The following is a 19,501-nucleotide window of genomic DNA, read 5'->3' on the forward strand; positions in this document are numbered from 1 at the left end:
TGCCCCACGAGGACAGGGATCTTGAGCTGGTTTGCTCACTGTAGTATTTCTAGTGGTTTGATCGCCCTGGACAGGAAACCGCTGTTCTCTACGTGACTGGTGGGGCGGAACTGCCTCCGTCCTGGACTGCTGGTCTGCGCAAGATTTAACATGAAAGAAACACCAAACTTTTATCTTGCCGAAGTCACTTTCATTTGGTCTTTGTTAAAAGAGCTACTAAGTAAAACTCCACCTGGTTATCTCAATTTTACAGAATCTCAAAAACAAAATCCCACCTAATACTCCAGGTTGAGAGAGTATTTTCAGGAGGAAGAAAGAATAAAAATCTCTGGGTGGGTATTTTTCACTGATTGGGTCTATTCCTTCTGAGGACATGAAATCATTTCAAGATTGTTGTATTCAATTTTCGTAAGCCACTATTAGTGATAAACAAAGTGATGTGCACATACGATTCCTCAAAAACAATAAAAATAAATATTATTAACACCTAATCCTGTTAATGGTTCACTGAGCCTCAAAAAACCCAATCCCATATTGTTTCCCACCCACTTCTCTCCTTTTGTTATTACCCTCTCTTGTTCTTAAGCTAAGCAAACAAGCGATAAAGCAATTAAAGCATGGCACAGTAAAAATCACTATGGGGGACATAAGACTTTGCACCATCCTTTTTTTTCTTTGATATTTGTTTCCTGTAGTAGGAGGAGAGAGAAGGAGCATAAGACATTTACGGCAAGCCTCATCTGTGCTGGGTGATTAACAGCAGCAACAACTGACACGGTATGCCAGGCACAGTGCTGGGCACTTTGGCAATCCTGAGAGCCCCCCAGAAAGAAAAAGGAAAAGATGGATCCCCCAGGATCTCCTTTGGAGCGAGGTTCTGCTGTGCTTTACCCAAGCTTCTTGAAATCTCACTGTCTCCTAAAGTGGAGCACGGAACAGGAAGAAGCTGCCCTAGGAGTCAGCGCTAAGACTGCATGCTCTCCCACGCTGCAGGTCTAGGAGGAACCCCCCCAAAAATCCAATTTGGAAAGCTCTGCTCAATTCGAGTGAATTCAAGAAGCATATCCTGTGCACCTAGAACATGCCAGGCACTGTGTGAGGCTCAGACAGAAACAGGTGTAAACGCCACCCACCACTGAATAGAGCAGAGCTGTTGCCTTAAGTGTGAGCAAGCTGGCACCAAAGAAAGTTTCGTCTGGAAACTGAAACTTCAGAGGGAGCTGGGCTGGTGGGAGGAACCATGGACTGTGAGTCCACGAGCCTGACTATATGACTTCTTGGATGTTCTACAGGTCAGGGGGAGTTAAGGACCTAAGGGCTGCTTCTCTTATGGGCAAACACCTTGAAATAATTTGAGAGACACCAGAAAGCATCCAAGTGTCCTTCCCTACCTCCCACCATGACACCTGCAGTCCCACCTTTTAGTTATATTTTATTAGGGCCTAAAGCCTCTTCATTCATTGAAAGACCCATATTAACACGATAGAGCCCCCTAGGAGGGGGAGGATTAACCAAATGCAACAGATTTTATTGAGCAGCTATTCAATGCCAAGCACAACAAAGAAGAAAAATATCCTGGCCTTCTAGATGCTCATATTTTAAAGAAAGGCTTTTAATTACATAATTATAACTCAGTGAGATACTGCAATCATAGAAGCATTTATTTTCCCACTCAATAAGTATTTATTGGAATCTGCTTTGTTCCAGGCACCATGCTAGATATTGGAGATGGATTATAATGGTGAATAAGACAGACCACATCCTTTCTATCATGGAGCTTATGTTCCCATCATCATGAGGAAGAAACAGACTTTTTTTAATGTGAACAATAAATCTGATAATTTCATATAGTGATTGGTGCCTTGATGTTATAAAAAATGATAGCTGTGAAACATTTTGGATAAGGAAGGCCATCAAAGGATGAACACTGTAGCTGAGCCTAAAAGATGAAAAGGAACTGCCATGCAAAGATTGGCAGAATAAAACTCCAGGCAGAGGGGACCACAAGAGCCATGGCCTTGAGAAGGATGCCCTTTCTTAAAACTTACTGAGTAATTACTCATTGAACATTTTCTATAGCAGATATCACTATATCTACTTTTGCTCTCAAAAGCGGAAATATCACTTGGAGAAAATCAGACTTTATAAGATGATTCAAAGTTTTATTGACTATGCTTTACAAATAGGCATTTTGATTGACATATCCAGGTACTCACTACAAATCATAAAACCAAAGCTTAATGTTAAAACCTAAATCAATCCTGCTGCTCCCAAAATCTTTTTTTTTTTTTTTTTAAAGATTTTATTTTTTCCTTTTTCTCCCCAAAGCCCCCCGGTACATAGTTGTGTATTCTTCGTTGTGGGTTCTTCTAGTTGTGGCATGTGGGACGCTGCCTCAGCGTGGTCTGATGAGCAGTGCCATGTCCGCGCCCAGGATTCGAACTAACGAAACACTGGGCCGCCTGCAGCGGAGCGCGCAAACTTAACCACTCGGCCACGGGGCCAGCCCCTTAAAGAAAACCCTTAAGCTTGTTTCTTCCAGTACTTCTTAACTTCATTCCGTAACATCCACTTTAGACTACCTCTTCTTCAGGAATGCCTAAGATACGGTTTTTTCCCAGCTCTTCCCATTACAAAGCTCCACCTTAACCACCACAGTGAGGGTAATGGAAAGAACATTAGACTTAAGCCCAAAAAATCTGTTCAAATCAAGAGAGTGACACCTCCTAGTTATGTATTAGAGTCAACCAACATGTCTCTAACCTTAGTTTCCTCATCTGCAAAATGAGGATGATGACACACACCTTACGGGATTGTTTTTAAAACTAAAAGAGATACGCAGGTGTAATTTATAAATTATAAATGACCATGAAAATATAAGGTACCATTATTACTCATCTATGAAGATGGTTCATTTATTATTCAATGAATATTTATTGAACATTACCGTGGGGCAGACAATTTACTAGGCAGTAATGACACAAATCAAAAAAATATATATTATTGGCCCTCAGGAGCTTAGATTCCAGTGGGAAAAAAGCACACTCAAGGTGGAGAGAGGCGTGCTCTGATGTGGCTAGGGGTGCTAGGGAGCCAGAAAGAGGACTCACACTGGGGTGTGGAAAGTGAGAGTGGTCAGATCAATTCCTGAGGAGGTGACACTGGAACTGTCTCACTACAGATCCAAAAGCAAGAAAACAAATCTGAGTCACTCCTCCATGAGATGGTCCGCACACTCCAGGGTCCCGGGCCCCAAGCCAGTTCAAAAGAGTCCCAGCCTCTCAAGGCAGAGTTTCTCAACCTCAGTACCACTGATATTTTAGGCTGGATAATTCGGGAGGTGCAGGGTATGTGCTATCCTGGGCATTGTAGAATGTTTGGCAGCATCCCTGACCTCTACCTACTAGATGCCAGTAACAACCCCCTACCTCCCAGCTTTGACAACCAGAAACATCTCCAGACACTACCAAATGGCCCTGAGGGGCAAAACTGCCCACAGTTAAGAACTATTGCCTTAAGGTCATAGAAAACCAGTGCAAGTGGTTCTAGAAGGAATGGAATTCATACAAGTATTACATGCTCAACAAATATTGAATGAATAAATGAATGAGCCACCCAGAGCCCCTTTGGCATTCCTTTTGGGTCTCATCCAGAAGAGCCCTGGGATAGTAACTAAGTTTTAAGGTGCCCAAGTAAGAGGTAACAATACCACCACATCCCTTTACACAGTGCTCTGTACAGGTTGTATGATCTTGGGCAAGTAGTTCAAACTCTCTGAGTCTCAGGTTTGTCAGTTCTTATACGGGGACATCAACCCTATCTTGCACGGTCATTGTGAGAATTACATGAGATAACTGATGTGAAACATATAGCCTTAGAGGTCTAGGCACCCACTCCTTTGGTGCAATTGACAAGAGGAATCGGCAGAATGCACTTCCAGCTCCCGCCACTAAGTTTTACCCTTAAAAAGAACTAGAGTAATTGGAGCATATACTTTTTTTGTCATAAACATGTGGGAAACGCCAACCATTGTACCAGGAACTGACATATCAGCCATTCAACTCATTCCTTACAAGCAACCAGGTTAGTTAAGAGGCCCAGAGAGTTGTGAATTGCCCAGGATTATACAAGGCTCGGTCAGCACTCAGCCACACTCAGGTGCTGGACACCTCTGCCTCCATCACACCAAGGCTTATTTGGATTGTGTGTTTGGAAAATGCTTTCTGTATTCTGTGTTCTGTAGTTTTGTATAGACATAGATGACCAGATCAGGAAACTTCTTCTGAAAATACTGGGAAGGTATTCCAATTTTCGACTTCATCCTGAAAGGAACATAAATATTTTGGCATGCTTGCCTCAAATTCTTCTCCCCCCACACCCCACAGCACCCGGTTCCAGAGATCTCTTTGCCCCCTGGTTTCTACGGCAAAACGAATACGGACTTTGGAATCTGAGAGCAAGGTTCATCGCCTGACTCTTCAACTAACGATGCAAACTTTGGCAACTTAATTTTTGTGAACCTTGGTTTTATCACCCATAAAATGGAGATAATACAATTCCACAATCCCTCATCCACAATTCCAAAATCCAAAAGAGCCCTGGAAACCAAGTTTTTTGTGAATTTGCACCTAACATTTTTGGCAACAAAAGCTGATTTAACTAACATGGGGCTACGTCTAGACTTTTATAATGCTATATTCACTTCACCCAGCTGCCCAGTCCTCTGTGTTTCTTCACACAAGGGAGTCACTAACATTCTGTTCACAGGGGGCTCAGGATAAGCTAAAAAGGAAGATGAGGGGCCGGCCCTGTGGCCAAGTGGTTAAGTTTGCATACTCCACTTTGGCGGCCCGGGGTTCACCGGTTCAGATCCTGGGTGCAGACCTAGCACTGCTCATCAAGCCATGCTGAGGTGGCGTCCCACATAGAAGAACTAGAAGGACCTACAACTAGAATATACAACTGTGCACTGGGGAGCTTTGGGGAGAAGAAGAAAAAGAGGAAGATTGGCAACAGATGTTAGCTCAGGGCCAATCTTAAAAAAAAGAAAAAAGGAAGATGAGACCCTGCTGAGCGTGTCCATGGTTCATTGTAAGACCCTTGTGATGGTCCTTTTCTGAACAAAGGGGAGGAATTACTTTTCTTTCATCAGAATAAATTTTGTTCTTCCCATCAAATAGCAGATATAAATTTAGAATTGGATTTTTAAAATCATTCTCATCTCATATATAACTTACAGGAACGAAAACAATACTTACTCTTTATTCTTTTCCTCATCAATGTGTTCTCCCAAATTCCGGATGAACTTTAGCAGATCACCCACTGTGTTCTGATAGAAATTGCCATTTTTTTCATAAAATTTATTCATCTGTCGCATAACACAGCTGTCAATCTAAAAAGCAAAACATTACGCAAAAATGTAGGAGCAACACAAAATAAATCCTGATGGAATGTTACTGCAAAAAGGCAAAATACAAATTTGAATATATGCTAAAATTACCACCAATTAATAAAACAAATTAATAGAAAGAAAAGACTGGAAGTGAAGACGATACACCAAACTGCTAACCGTAGTTGTGTATGGATGTGGGATTATAAATAACTTTAAATTTGTGTATCTGTTTCCCAAGAGAATTGTTTTTATAAGAAATTAAATATATTAAAACATGGTTTAGAAAATCTTTGGCTACTATACTAGGAAATTTGCTTATTGTAATATACAGTATTTTTATCCTCATGGCCACCCTTCCAAACTCGTACTTGATTGATTTCATCCTTTTTTTAAAATTTTCTTTTAAGATTGGCACCTGAGCTAACATCTGTTGCCAATCTTCCTCTTTTTTTTTGTTTTTTCTTCTTCTTCTCCCTAAAGCCCCCCAGTATATAGTTGTATATTCTAGCTGTAGGTCCTTCTGGCTGTGCTATGTGGGACGCCACCTCAGCATGGCCTGATGAGCTGTGCCATGTCCGTGCCCAGGATCCAAACCAGTGAAACCCCTGGCCACAGAGGCAGAGTGTGTGAACTTAACCACTGAGCCACAGGGCCAGCCCCTGCATTTCCTCCTCAAAGATGGTTGTCCAAACTGAAACCAGGCCTGGTAGCCATTGCCAAAGTGAGCTGGTTGTTTTTTGTTTTATTTTGTTTTTAATTATACCTCCAAAGGTTACATGTCTCTTGTTGCCTCCAGGTGTCCCAGGGCAACTTCTCTCATGTGAGTGCCTTCTTCTTTGTGCGTGTACCCTTGTAGATGGCTCTCATAGTTAGTAAGAGTTTAGTGTAAAAGAACAAAATGCTACAACCATGAAGCCAAAGGGTCCCTTAGGAAGAGTAACTGGTGACAAGACCAACACTAGTGAAGACCTGCTGAGCCTGCCTGAGTGTACGCTGTGCAGAGCACGTGTGAGAAATGCCGAGCAACGCACACGTGGCAGGACGGGGCAGCTGATGGAGAGAAGGCAGGAGTATACGCTGGAGAACTTGGGCTCTGGACCTGTGCTGCCAAAAGCTGGTAGTGATACCGACCCTGATATCAGTTTCCCCACATTAAACCCAGCATACATGGGGTTAAAACCAAAACACTCATTCCCGGCTTACTCTCTGGCTTCCTGGCTCCAGAATCCACTATTCTCCATGGAGACAGACACTGTCAAGGACAAGCACCTGGACTATTTCCTCCCGCAAAGAGATATGGGCTGGGGAAAAGCTGCTGACCAGCAAGGTCACAGGCTTCCTCCTCTCTGCAAGTGTCTCAAGGCCAAAGACAGGCTGGTGGGAAAGCTCCGACCAGCTAAAACCCCAAATAAAAACCCTTCCTTTTAGCTTTTCAAGGAGTTTGGGATTTGAGTGTTAGCTGCCCTCTCTCCTTGCTCAGCGCTGTGCAAAAATAAAGTTCCTACTTTCTTCCACTACACCCGGTGTCAGAGCTTGGCTTGCTGTGCAACGGGTGAGTGAACTCACTCCAGGTTCGGTAACAGTAGTACAGCTGTGAACATGGGCCAGTCACTAAAATCAACAGGAAAACCAAGCCTAAAATGGAAACTAAAACATAAGAATTAAAGTCAATCAAAATTCAACATAAGTCAATGAAGAATCACTGAATTGGGAAACGAAAGAACAGAATTCTCTTCCCAGCTCTGCCAATCTCCGACTTTCCAGTTCTGACTATTTCGGGTTCCACCTCTTGAGCCTCAATTTCCTCAGCAATTAAACGAGATGGTGGACTTGAGGGCATCATAGCTTTTCGCAGTGAGTGGCTTTAGCACATGGCCTCTTCAGCCAGACTGCCCAGCTTCAAATCCTGCCTCAACCCTTCCTGGTTCTGTGTCTTTCGAAAAATTATTTGCCTGTGCCTCATTTTGCCCATCTGCAAAATGGAGATAATGGCCTCAGACGTTGTTTCAAGGATTAAGTGTGGTACCTCACCTAAGTCTTGAGAACTATAGAGGCCATATAGTCAGCACTACATAATCATTAGCGATTACTATCATCTGCTCTGGTTTCAAATTTCTCTGATTCTACAAATTTAAGTTTAAGCTGAAGTTTTATAGACATTCATTTAGCAAAGAGTCATGGCACACCTACTCCATGCCAGGAATACAATAACAAACCAGAGAAGGGATGGTCTCTACCCTCATGGAACTTACAGGGTAGCAAGAAAGACATTAAGCCAACAATTGTGAGTTTGACGTGTAGTCTAGAGACAAGTGAAAGAAGGAAAACAAAATGAGACCCAGAAACAAAAAGGTATGGGAGAAGCACAGTCCTAAATCAGGCCTAAGAGAGGGAAGCTGTTGGTCTCAAAGACCTGAAGATTACAGATTCTCCCATAGTGCTTTGCATGCGTCTCTGGGGCGCCCAGCAGGTATCACACAGCCATCGTTTCTGTGGGTCTCTGGGCCCCATATGGACCATGCCGTACTCTGCTTTGTATATCCATGGCCTCGCATGGGCCTAGCACATAACTGGTAGTTAATACATGTCTGCCAATTGATAATAACGAAAAGTTGTGATAGTACTGACTAGATCTAGATGGTGGTTCATTTTTTATCTTCCACCATATTTAGTTCAAGTTAAGTGGACCTTTCCTTGAAGAAGAGGAATTTGAAGGATGATCTTTTTGTGTAGTCTGTTTTCTCAGGCAGAATGTAGGAGTGTACGTGGATCCTCGGAGCTGGGCTGTTCACAGGCAGCGGAGACAGCGAGTCTCTGCCCGGACTGAAACACCTCACAGCGGAGTGCCTCCTTTGGGTTAAAAGCTCTATTTAATCAGCTGCTCTTGTCACAATGGTAATAGGATTATTAGCCACGCCGCTCTCAGAAAACAAGGTTTGAGGGAAAGAGCCAGAGAAAAGGAAAAAGCTTATGGGACGGGACAAAGCCACCCTAAAGAGGAGACTAGATGAGAGGCTGTTCGGAGGACCTGGCTTCTGAAAGAGAGAGCAGAGACCCAAAAGTTCAGGGATGGGAAGGAAGCGAAGGAAAACCCCCTCTCTCACCTCTTGGTAGGGCCAGGCCAATAGAATTTGAGAAGTTAGAAAACCTACCACATTACACAGATTCTTATCCCTGGAATAACTCCCAGAGCAGAGGAATTGTTCATACCTTACTAGTCCACTGGACAAAACTTCTGGAATGTTCAGACTTTCCAAGTTCGAGTAGTTGGAGGATGTTACTCTTAGCTTTTCGCGTTTTGATGTCGGATTCATTTCCTATATTCCTAAGAGTCCTATAGCGGCTGAAGATGAGAGAATTAACATGGTCATTCCCACTCTTTCCAGAAAAAGAAAACAGTTAGATTTTGGGTTTTGATAAAAGTAGTAAAACCACTTCTCTAAAAATTCTGCATGATGGGAGGAGCAGGTTTCTCTTCTCTCTTTTTCTATTCTTCAGAAGAGAAAACCAGAATCCAGAGAGGTTAAGTCACCACTCCAAGGACACACAGCCAGGAAATGCCAAGCTGAGAGGAAAGCCTGGGTCTGCTGATGCCCCTGCCCACACCACCTCCCCCTGACGGTTAATGTTGTGTGTTAACTTGACTGGCCGCAGATTAAACATTATTCTGGGTGTGTCTGTGAGCGTGTTACCAGATGTCCTTAGCATTTGAATCAGCTGACTCAGCAAAGCCTGACGCGAGTGGGCGGCAGGCAATCATTGAGGGCCTGAGTAGAACAAAAGGTGGAATTGGCCCCTTCCTGCCTGACGGCTTCAGCTGGGCCATCAGTCTTCTCTGGACCTCAGCTCTCCTGCTTCTCAGGCCTTCAGACCCTCACTAGAATCTGCATCATCAGCTCCCCTGGGTCTCAGGCCTTTTGATTTGGACTAAATTACACCATTGCCTTTCCCGGGTCTCCAGCTTGCGCACGGTAGATCGCGGAACTTCTCAGCCTCAATACTGCATGAGCCATTTCCTCATAATAAATATCAATACATAAGAACCCTGACTAATACACTCACTGTCTCCATTCTGGAGGCCCCTAAGGTGCACTCAAGTTTTACTTACCTCTCCCAACTCCAAAAGAAGGGATGACCCAGCAGGCCACTCAGATGGTCCTTCACATTTTTCCCAGGGTCCAACAGTTGACAAATGAGGTCCCGAGCATCCTCATCTGGAGAAAGTTGAATCACCTCTTCATTACTCTTAGTCTTCAGCTTCTCAAAAGGGGTGTCTCCCTTCCTTACCACATATAGGACCAGCAGTCCAAGGGCCTGCACAAAAGCCACAAATGAAGCCAAAGGTGCTTACCCACTCTATCTGGGTGACCTTAGAGGGTGTGGTGCAGGCTACGAGCAAATGGAAAATGGGAGGAATCTCGAGGAGTCCACAGGGGAAGAAAAGACATAGGTTTGTGCATTGAGAACTCTTCAAGGCAATACGTGATCCCCACAGTTTCGGTTTATAAGGAGCAAAAGATAATTCTGGGCCAAACTTGGCAGGAAAGACTGCTTAGAGGAAGAAGTTTTCGAGATGGACCTTAAAGTATAGATAGAATTTAGATAAACTGGGAAAAGGGAAAACGTTTTTTGAAACACAAGGGGAATGCCAGGAATCTGGCTGGGAATGGGGACTTTGGGTGGGGGATATGACAGGTAGCAGATAAAGCAGCCAGTTCAGGTCCAGCGGGACACAGTAACGGCCCCAGGAGGTAGGCCACGGCAGGGAGGAAAGGCTGAGAAGGAGGCCAACATAGGAACTCCTGTACCACGCAAGACACCAGTCAGGGAAGGAGCTGAAATCGGGAGCCGTGGAACCACAAAGCTTGGACAGGGATGCAGAGCTCTTGCTCACTGGGTTGAAAGTTCAACAGCCTGGGGAACTCTCCAGAGAGATCTGCTCCCCCAGGGTCGGAACCGCTCTGGGAGCTTTGGCTGCAGAGGCCAGGCTCTGTCTCTTCCCAGGAGAAACAGTTATTTCAGGGTCTTAACCTTTTGGACCAGGCTTAGTCTCTTTGGAGCTATGGATCGAGCCCATCCCTCCCAGGTGTCTCAGAGGGCTTAGTGTCTGCCCTCTTCAGAGTTTGAATGGAGTGGGCGAAAAAAGTCTCATTTACCTTGTCATTAAGCAGAAAATACCTCCCGCAGGAATTTTGGAGGTATTTTGGAGATACCTCTTGGAGGTGATTCTAGAAGAGGTGCAGCATGCGCAATTTATTTGGAAGGAAGAAATCCAAAGAGACACAGAAAGGAGCCACAGCGACAAGCAACTCCACACCAACCCAGAGAATCACCATTGTCTGCAAGGGAAGGAGGTCCGTGAGCAAGACCAGGGGAAGGCCTTGAGAGGTCTTTCCTTCCTAGATAAAATAGGAGCAGCCTCTCATTGGCCATAGCAAATAAGGTAACGAAAACGTAAGGAAGCAGGAAAACGGAAAAGTCCATTGACTGTAGAAATTACCTCCAGATCTCTCTTGATTTCCTGTGGCTCTCCAGACAGCTTGATACTTTTATCAAAATCTGCCAGGCAAACAGCTTTCTTGGAATCTAAGGGACAGTTTGTAGAGCTGCATTAAAAATCCTCATCCTCCATGTTGTGAGTAATTAATTTAAACAAGTACGTAACGCAATGTGCAATCCATCATCTCTGAAGAAGGCAATAATAAAGTTTCTATCTGCATTGCTGTTTACTCCTCAAAACACTGTCCTTTGCACTGTGTCGTTTGACCTATTAGGTATCTGCCAAGAGCAGGACTTACATTTTACTTTTTCCAGGTCAGCGGGTGGGGACAGATGAGAATAAATTTAACCAGCTCCCCAGTCATGCAATTCCTAGGAGTGAGGAGCACAGATTTATAAAGGAGCTGCTGGTAGGGGTTATGGCTACAGCCTATGGCTAAAGAACAATTAACCAACAAGGCTCCAAATCCCAGAATGCCTAAGCAGAGCGCTCCATCAAATTGAGCCCACTAGCCACAGCCCACCATGACATTGTAATCACTTATCATGGGTCAACCACACGCTTGTAATGAGTCACTGCCTCCTTGCCCTCTTCAGAATCTTTCTCTCTTGAAGGAAGCCACTGAGTCCTTAGAAAAAAGGGATGCATGGATGAGAGAGGTCAGGAACAAGATGAAAGGAGGGCAAATCAGTGATTTGTCCTCGAAGAGGTGGCTCCTGCCTTTGGCTTGAAGGAGTCTGAGAAAGAACGCTGGGTATCCCCAGGTAGGAAGATGGCCAGTGCAGTTGTGTGCTTCTCAAACCCCTTTTATTCTGAACTGAGACATCAACGTTGTGTGGAAACCCAGAATCTAACAAAAAGTAGCCCATCAAATTATTCAACAAGAGTTTAATGAGGGGAAAAATGATGGTGAAGGAGAACACAGTCCCAGACCTACAGGGTGTAGTGTCTCTGGACGAGAAGACTGATACTAAATGAATAATTACACAGATGAACATAAAATTAATCGCCATTTTGAAAATGCTAGCCAAAGTGCAGGATCCTCTGAAAGTGTATTATAAGAAGAGCTCCATGGCTGTGCGTGGGGGGGAGAAGTCTTCTTCAAGGAAGAGACGCTTAGATGGAAAAGATCTAGAATTCAGGTAAGTGAGTGAAGCAAATAATGGAGGGGAGACAGAATTCCAGGTAGGAATTCCCAAGACAGAAAGGAACCTGGAGAATTCTGCGCTGACAGAAAGAAGCCCCAAGGGCTGGAGAGGAGGGATGAAGTCAGAAGGTGGCCTGCAATGAGGATCAAGCAGCGAAGGGGCACAGATTAAAAATCATGGGTTATCTTCCGTTATTTGAACCAATAAATTCCTTTCACTTGCTTAAGCCACTTTTGAAGTGAGTTTTCTGCTACTTAAATTTGAAAGTGTCTAATGGAACACTTCACATCTCTTCTAAGACTTGATTTTTTTTACAGGCCCCAATTTTTTATTTTTAGATTCAACAGACATTGTTAAAGTGCTATAAAATTTTTTAAATGCTTATGCTTAGTGTCCTGTCTTATGTAATCACAGACATTAACAAACAGTTGATGGGCAGAGCTAGGACGAAACCTGCCTGCTTCATCCTGCTCTCAACCACTCAAGAAGCTCAGTCCCCTTTTCCTTCACTCTGCTTTTCATCTTCACTCCCACCACAGAGATATCATCTAGGATTAAGATTTTTTTAATTTTAATTTTTTAAAAAACAACACATGTTTAGCTTACTTAAAAAAATTATTTCTTTGTTCATTTTTGCCCCTGAAAAGTCTGTTTTCTCCCAGGCTCTTTCTCTCCTTCCTTACACATATCCTCCAGCAATTCTTTCATATAGGGTCTGTGGGTAGAAAGTTTTCCTGAATCCTTAAATACTTTAAAAAATGTATTTATTTTGAATCACATGTGACCAATAATAATTTGACTGTTATGTTAGTCGGTGCCAGCTGCTATATCAAATTACCATCAACTGGGTGAGTCAGAAAACAGAAATTTATTTCTCATAGTTCCGGAAGTTGGAAGTCCAAGATCAGGGTGTTGGCAGGTTCAGGTTCTAGGTGAGGGCTCTCTTCCTGGTTTACAAACAGGTGTGCCCTTACGTGGTAGAAAGACAGCTAGCTAGCCCTACGACCTCTTCTTATAAGGGCACTAATCCCACCAAAGCAACTTGAGAAAGAAGAATGAAGCTGGAGTCATCACACTTCCAGATTTCTAACTATGTTACAAAGCTATAGTAATCAAAACAGTACAGTACTGGCATAAAACCTGACATATAGACCATTGGTACAGAATCGAGAGCCCAGAAATAAACCCACATATATACAGTCAACCAATAAGGGAGCCAAGAATACTCAACGGGGAAAAGACAGTCTCTTCAAAACATGATATTAGGAAAACTGGATAGTCACATGCAAAAGAGTGAAACTGAACCCTTATCTTCCACCACTCACAGAAATTAATTCAAAAAGGATTAAAGACTTAAATGTAAGACCTGAACTGTAAAACTCCTAGAAGAAAACATAGGGAAAAATTTCTTTGACATTGGTCTTGGCAATGATTTTTTGGATATGACACCAAAAGTGCAAGCAACAAAGCGAAAATAAAAAAGTGGGGCTACATCAAACTGAAAAATCTTCTGCACAGCAAAAGAAATGACCAACAAAATGAAAAGGCAACCTATGGGATGGAAAAAAAAATTTGCAAATCATATATCTGATATGGGGTTAATATCCAAATATATAAGAAATTCATACAACTCAATAGCAAAAAAACAAATACTTTGATTAAAAAACAGGCAAAGGATCTGAAGAGACATTTTTCCAATGCAGACAGAAAAATGGCCAACAGGTACGTGAAAAGGTGCTCAACAGCTCTACTTATCAGGGAAATGCAAATCAAAACTACAGTGTGATATTACCTCACACCTGTTAGAATATTTATTATCAAAAAGACAAGAAATAAGTGTTGGCAAGGATGTGGAGAAAAGGGGACTGTGTACTGTTAATGGGAATATAAATTGGTACAGCCACTATGGAAAACATAATGGAGGTTCCTTAAAATATTAAAAATTAAACTACCATATAATCCAGCAATCCCACTTCTGGGTATATATCCAAAGGAAATGAACTCACTATCTTGAAGAGATCTCTGCACCTGCAGGTTCATTGCAGCATTATTTACAAAAGCCAAGTCATAGAAACAACCTAAGTGTCTTTCAATGGATTAATGGATAAAGAAAATGTGACATATATATATATATATATACACACACATACAGAATGGAATATTATTCAGTCATAAAAAAATCCTGCCATTTATGACAACATGGATGACACTTGAAGGCAATTATGCTAAGTTGAGTAAGTCAGGCAGAGAAACAAATACTATATGATCTCACTTCTTATATGTGGAATCTAAAAAAACTGAACTCATAAAAACAGAGAGTAGATGGGTGGTGGCCACTGCGGGGGTGGGGGTGGGGCAAACAGCTGAAAGTCAAAGGGTACAAACTTCCTGTTACAAGATGAGTAAGTTCTGGGGACCTAATGAGCAGCACGGTGACTAGAGTTAACAATACTGTCTTGTATACTTGAAAGCTGCTAAGAGAGTAAATCTTCAAAGCTCTCACTACACGCACACACAATGGTAACTATGTGAGGTGACAGATGTGTTCACTAATCATATTGTGGTAATCAATTTGAAATATGTATGTATATAAAACCACATTCTACACCTTAAACTTAGATGATGTCCATTTTATCTCAATAAAGCTGCTAGCTTAAAAAGTAAAAAAAAAACTAAAATAAAGCTCTTAGTTCAAAAAAATTTAAAAAAATTATTTCTGATTGTGGGGAAAAAAGGCACTAATCTCATTCATGAGGGCTCCACCCTAAGTGACCTAATCACTTCCCAAAGGCCCCACCTCCAAATGCTACCACACTGGGATTAGGGTTTCAACATATGAATTTGGGGGGAACACAAATATTTGGTCCATTGCATTTCTCTTCAGCTCTTTCTTTTTGTTCTACAAATGCAAATTTCTAGAGCTGGCTCCATCCAGGACATGGCTTCATATTTGTATTTGCCATGGGCAATATAAAACTAGCCTGGCATTCTGTTGGCATCTGTGACTTCCATGTGGAGTAAAGGTTTTAACCGGCAGCACTGCACTGTAATTACGAATTTGTTGCGTTAATCCTCAAACTGAATAACTTACCTTTACTCTAGGCCTTTCCTATCTGCAATGAAAATCTTTTCCTTTTGTAAATAATGACTTTACAATTTCTAAGAGAAGACTGGGGACTCACCTATTAAGATGTTTTGTGGCCGCAGATCCTGGTGAGAGTATCCACACGAATGGTGGAGTTCTTCGACAGCCTTAAATATAGATAAGAGGACGTTTCGGGCAAATTCACCTTCCTCATTTTCCACAGCCTCTTCTCTGTGATGGGCCAAGAGCTCCTCCAGTGTCCACTCACAGAGGGCAAGGCACACGTACAGACAGCCGCTGTGGCTCTCACACCCGTAGAATGTCACCAAGCTACTGCGGACTCGGCTGCTCTGCAGACAGGAGACCTCCCTTTGTCCACGTGCGCTGCCTTCATAGAATCGCTTCACAGCTACCTCTTGCTCCTCATAGAACCCCAGGTAGATGCCCCCTTCAGAAGTGTCAGCAATTTTATATTCTTCATCAATAAAGATCTTGAGTTTGCCAATCATAGGGCGGTACATCCTGTGGAGATGTTTCAGGGCTGTCCCCCAACGTGAGCTCTGAGGCTCCCAGTCATCAGCAGGAGGGTGAAAATCTTCACTGGCTCCATGACGGAGAAGAAAGTCTACAAGGGAACTGTCGTAATTACGCCTCGCTATCATAACAAGATCCCCACAATCTGTGCTGGCTCCTTTGTTGCACAGCAACTGGGCAATTTTCTTCAGTTTGAGTTGGACAGCAAACAGCAGTGCTGTTTTGCCCTCACGGTCTGTGTCATTAATCTCTATACGTTCTTGTTCCAGAAGCATCGACACCAGACCCAAGTGCTTCTTTTCCACTGCCAGGATCAGGGGCGTCTTCCCTTCTTCTCCTCTCACATTGACATCAGCCTCATGGTCCAGCAGAAGGCGAGTAATGACCTCCACATTACTATTATCCGAGTTCCGAAGAGCATGGAACAAAGCATTTCTGCCCATATTGTCACGGACATTGACATCTGCCCCCATCTCATCAAGGAGGATCTTCAAGACCTCTACATGTCCGTTTTCAGCAGCATCCATGAGAGCTGTGGCCCCTCCCTTCCTAAGCCTCTCTTGATCCTCCTTTGCCTTTCGCCTCAAATTCACCGTTGCTCCATTCTCATACAAGAATCTTAATGCTTCCACGTGACCCTTCCCAGCAGCTTCCATGAAAGCTGTGAAGCCATTAGAATCACACTCATTGACATCTGCTCCTTTAGAAAGGAAAAGTTGGAGCAGCTTCACATTTCCCATGATCCCAGCCACGATGAAGGGAGTGGCCCCATTCCTCTTCCTCAGGCAAGGGTCAGCGCCATGATGAAGCAGAAGCTCCACAAGGCCCTCCCTGTAAGTCTGCACCGCATTATGCAAAGGTGCCCAGCCTCCTTCCTCTTCCTGGAAATTGACATCAGCTCCTCCTTCCAGCAATTGCTGGACCTGCTCCATAGCACCTTTTTTAACAGCTTCAATCAACAAATGATTGTCTTCCATGGAAACCCTCCCATTGCTGGAGGGTGTGGGTCTCCCCTGAGGGTTGTTATGGCTCTTGGTCTCCATGATGGTAAATACCACTGGCTACAACTTTTAGCCTTTTCTTTGAGAAAATGAAAACTTATCTCCTTGGCACTTGATCAGAGAGACATACAGCTCTTAGAAATTCCTGTAGGGCAAACAAGGAAGGACAACACTCTTGGAGTCTTCTGACTTCCCACCTGGGGATGAGAGAAGTACTTTGTAACTTTATAATAGTGAGAAAACATCTGAATTAGTGAAACTAATTTTACTAGCAACTTTTTCAAAATATATCTACTTATTTATTACAGAACTTTTTTATTATAGAGTATTACAAACATACATAAATTAAAAATAAGAAAATTATTAATCTATAGCCCACTGCCCAGAAACAAACATTTCAATATTTTAGTATATTTCCATAGATTTTTTTTTTTTGAAGCAACTGTTTTCTTTTCTTTTTTCAAAGATTGGCACCTGAGCTAACAACTGCTGCCAATCTTCTTTTTTTTTTTTTTCTGCTTTGCTTTGTCTTCCCAAACCCCCCATACACAGTCGTATATCATAGTTGCAGGTCCTTCTAGTTGTGGGATGTGGGACGCCACCTCAACGTGGCCTGATGAGCAGTGCCATGTCTGCGCCCAGGATCCGAACCCTGGGCTGCCGCAGTGGAGCGCGTGAACTTAACCACTTGGCCACGGAGCCTGCCCCTTTCTATAGATTTTTAAAGAATAGTTGGGATTATGCTAGGTAAGTAACTTTGTATCCTTCTTCCTCTCATTTAATGCCACAGTATAAATAATTTCATATGTTATTACAAAGTCTTTTAAAACATTTTTAACGGCTGTGTAATATGCCATCATACAGTTGTTTCATCTCCCTACTACTGAGCAGTTCTTAGATAAGATTTTGTAATTAGAGTTTTTTAACCATTCTAAATAACATTGCAGCAAATTTCGCTTATTTTAGCTTATTTTCTTATGATGGAGCTTATGACAGATTTCAAAAACTTGACTGGTCACAGCATATGATCAATTTTAGGATTCTCAAATCTATAATAGTAAAACTCTTTCAATGTCTTTAAATACACTCTGACTAGAAGTAGATGGCCTCTTTAAAAAGAAAACAAAACAAAAAATTTAAAAATCCAGAAACTTCATTTAATAGTAAAAAATGTGTTTTTGTCAATGTGCATTACTTGTACCCCAGGAAGGCTCATAGCTCACGGTGTTCCCTCGCGCTGTGCAGGCTTCTCTGTGCACGGTGTGCTCCTCTTCCAAGCAGGATAAAGTAGTTAAGGAGCTGAGACTCGCACCTTAGCAAGATCTAAGTTTGAGCCCCTGATTGGGTAACTGCAGGCTGTCACTTCCTAATTGTGTAACCTTAGATTATTGTCTCAATTTTCTGTTCCCTGAAATGGAGGCAACAATAAATGCGGTCACGCATATAAAGTGCATTAAAGAGGGCGGAGTGGCAAAAATAAGGCATTCAATAAATGGTAGAGATAATTATGTCCCTTCGTGAAAAACTTTTTTAACAAATCCTATTCTCCCCATCCATGTGCATATACCTACTAGACAAACAGGGAACCTGAGGATGTCCCTTTAGTCCAACTGCCCTCAATCAGATCCGAGCGATTTAGATCCAATTCAAGCATCAGACAACACCAAACTGTTACCTGAATATTTATATAACTGCATCTGCTACGATGCAACATACGCTGCAATTCACAAAGCAACCATTTTTTAGCAATCTCACCACTCAGTCCGTCTCAAAGGTCCCACCCCCACAGGTCTAATCAATTGTGCTACAAGCACACACTCACCCAGCAATGAAATCCTTGAGCCAAATGTTTGCGCGGACCCTTCCTGTTACAACGGATGTGAGATGGGCCGGTATAAAGAAAGGAGCAGAGAAGGGAAGAAAGTCAAAAGACACCCCACCAAAGCACTGCAATGGACGAGTCCTGGTTTCAGTTTCGTTTTCTCCAGGTGCCCAGAGTGTCTGATACATGGAGACGACTTGAATGAATGAAGTGTAGATTGTGGCAGAACCTGGAAGTTCTCAGGAGGGCTCAGGACCGAAAAGCCCTCTGGGGCTGGCCAGCCGGCTCTGCTCCCCAATCCCTCCTTCCGCTCCCCAGCCCCACACCCCTTTCAGCTGCGTTCCCCTAAAGCCCAACAAATCCCTGAAAGAACCAGCTCTCTTCCTTCTGCCCATCTTACCTTCTAAACTCAGAAGACTCCGCAGGTATGCCTTTGGCAACATCTAGTGTTTAAATACTGTTGCCCGCGGAGAATCACTTCCATCTGGGGACGTCACCGAGCCAGCGGGGCGGAGCCAAGCGAGGACGGAGAAGGGAGATGAGCGAGGTAAAAGGGTGCACGCCCGCACTCTGGCAGGCGTAAGCCCGCGAGCTGGAGCACCTAACTCTTTTAACCCCTCTAGAGGAAAGTAGTGGCTCCTCTCTGACCGCTGATGACAGACATGCAAGATCGTGCTGCTCATCTTTCAGCCTTTCAGATCGCAGCATCCAGCTCCATCCTTAACACGTTATTCCAAATCCCCTATCTTCTTAAGGGAAATGAATGGTAAATAAGCATTTATTGAGCACGACTGGATGCCTGGCACTATACTCATTGCTTCACAAGCGACATGGTCCCGGTTCACCCCTGACAATCCTGCTGATGATGAAACGGAGGCTCAGAGAAGCTAAGTAAGCCCACTCATCTGGGTGCACGCAACTCATCGCCCTGAGGCACTGTGGCTCCTCAAAAGGGCACTGGAATGGCAGCCTGGAGATCTGGTCCTGCAGCCAGAGCTGTGGCTGTTTAGCTGAGTGAA

General features: G+C 43.3%; 1 protein-coding gene across 2 annotated transcripts; it reads right to left on the bottom strand.

Annotated features, from left to right (window-relative positions):
* Nucleotides 1-2,141: 2,141 nt before the first annotated feature.
* On the bottom strand, nucleotides 2,142-18,997 carry RNASEL (ribonuclease L). 2 transcript variants are annotated; one of them, XM_070590889.1, is made up of 8 exons: nucleotides 18,883-18,974; nucleotides 18,483-18,525; nucleotides 15,223-16,857; nucleotides 10,893-10,978; nucleotides 9,501-9,706; nucleotides 8,603-8,735; nucleotides 5,259-5,392; nucleotides 2,142-4,322 (listed from the first exon to the last, which is right to left on the bottom strand). In XM_070590889.1, the coding sequence occupies exons 3-8, from the start codon at nucleotides 16,700-16,702 to the stop codon at nucleotides 4,193-4,195; spliced, it is 2,169 nt and encodes a 722-aa protein (XP_070446990.1). In that variant the 5' UTR covers nucleotides 16,703-16,857; nucleotides 18,483-18,525; nucleotides 18,883-18,974; the 3' UTR covers nucleotides 2,142-4,192. The 2 variants fall into 2 exon arrangements, with proteins under 2 accessions (XP_070446990.1, XP_008519801.2); XM_008521579.2 differs by lacking the exon at nucleotides 18,483-18,525 and having other exon boundaries at nucleotides 18,883-18,997.
* Between the last annotated feature and the right edge of the window lie 504 nt (nucleotides 18,998-19,501).

Source organism: Equus przewalskii, chromosome 23, assembly GCF_037783145.1.
Source record: "Equus przewalskii isolate Varuska chromosome 23, EquPr2, whole genome shotgun sequence".
NCBI classification, from domain to species: domain Eukaryota; kingdom Metazoa; phylum Chordata; class Mammalia; order Perissodactyla; family Equidae; genus Equus; species Equus przewalskii.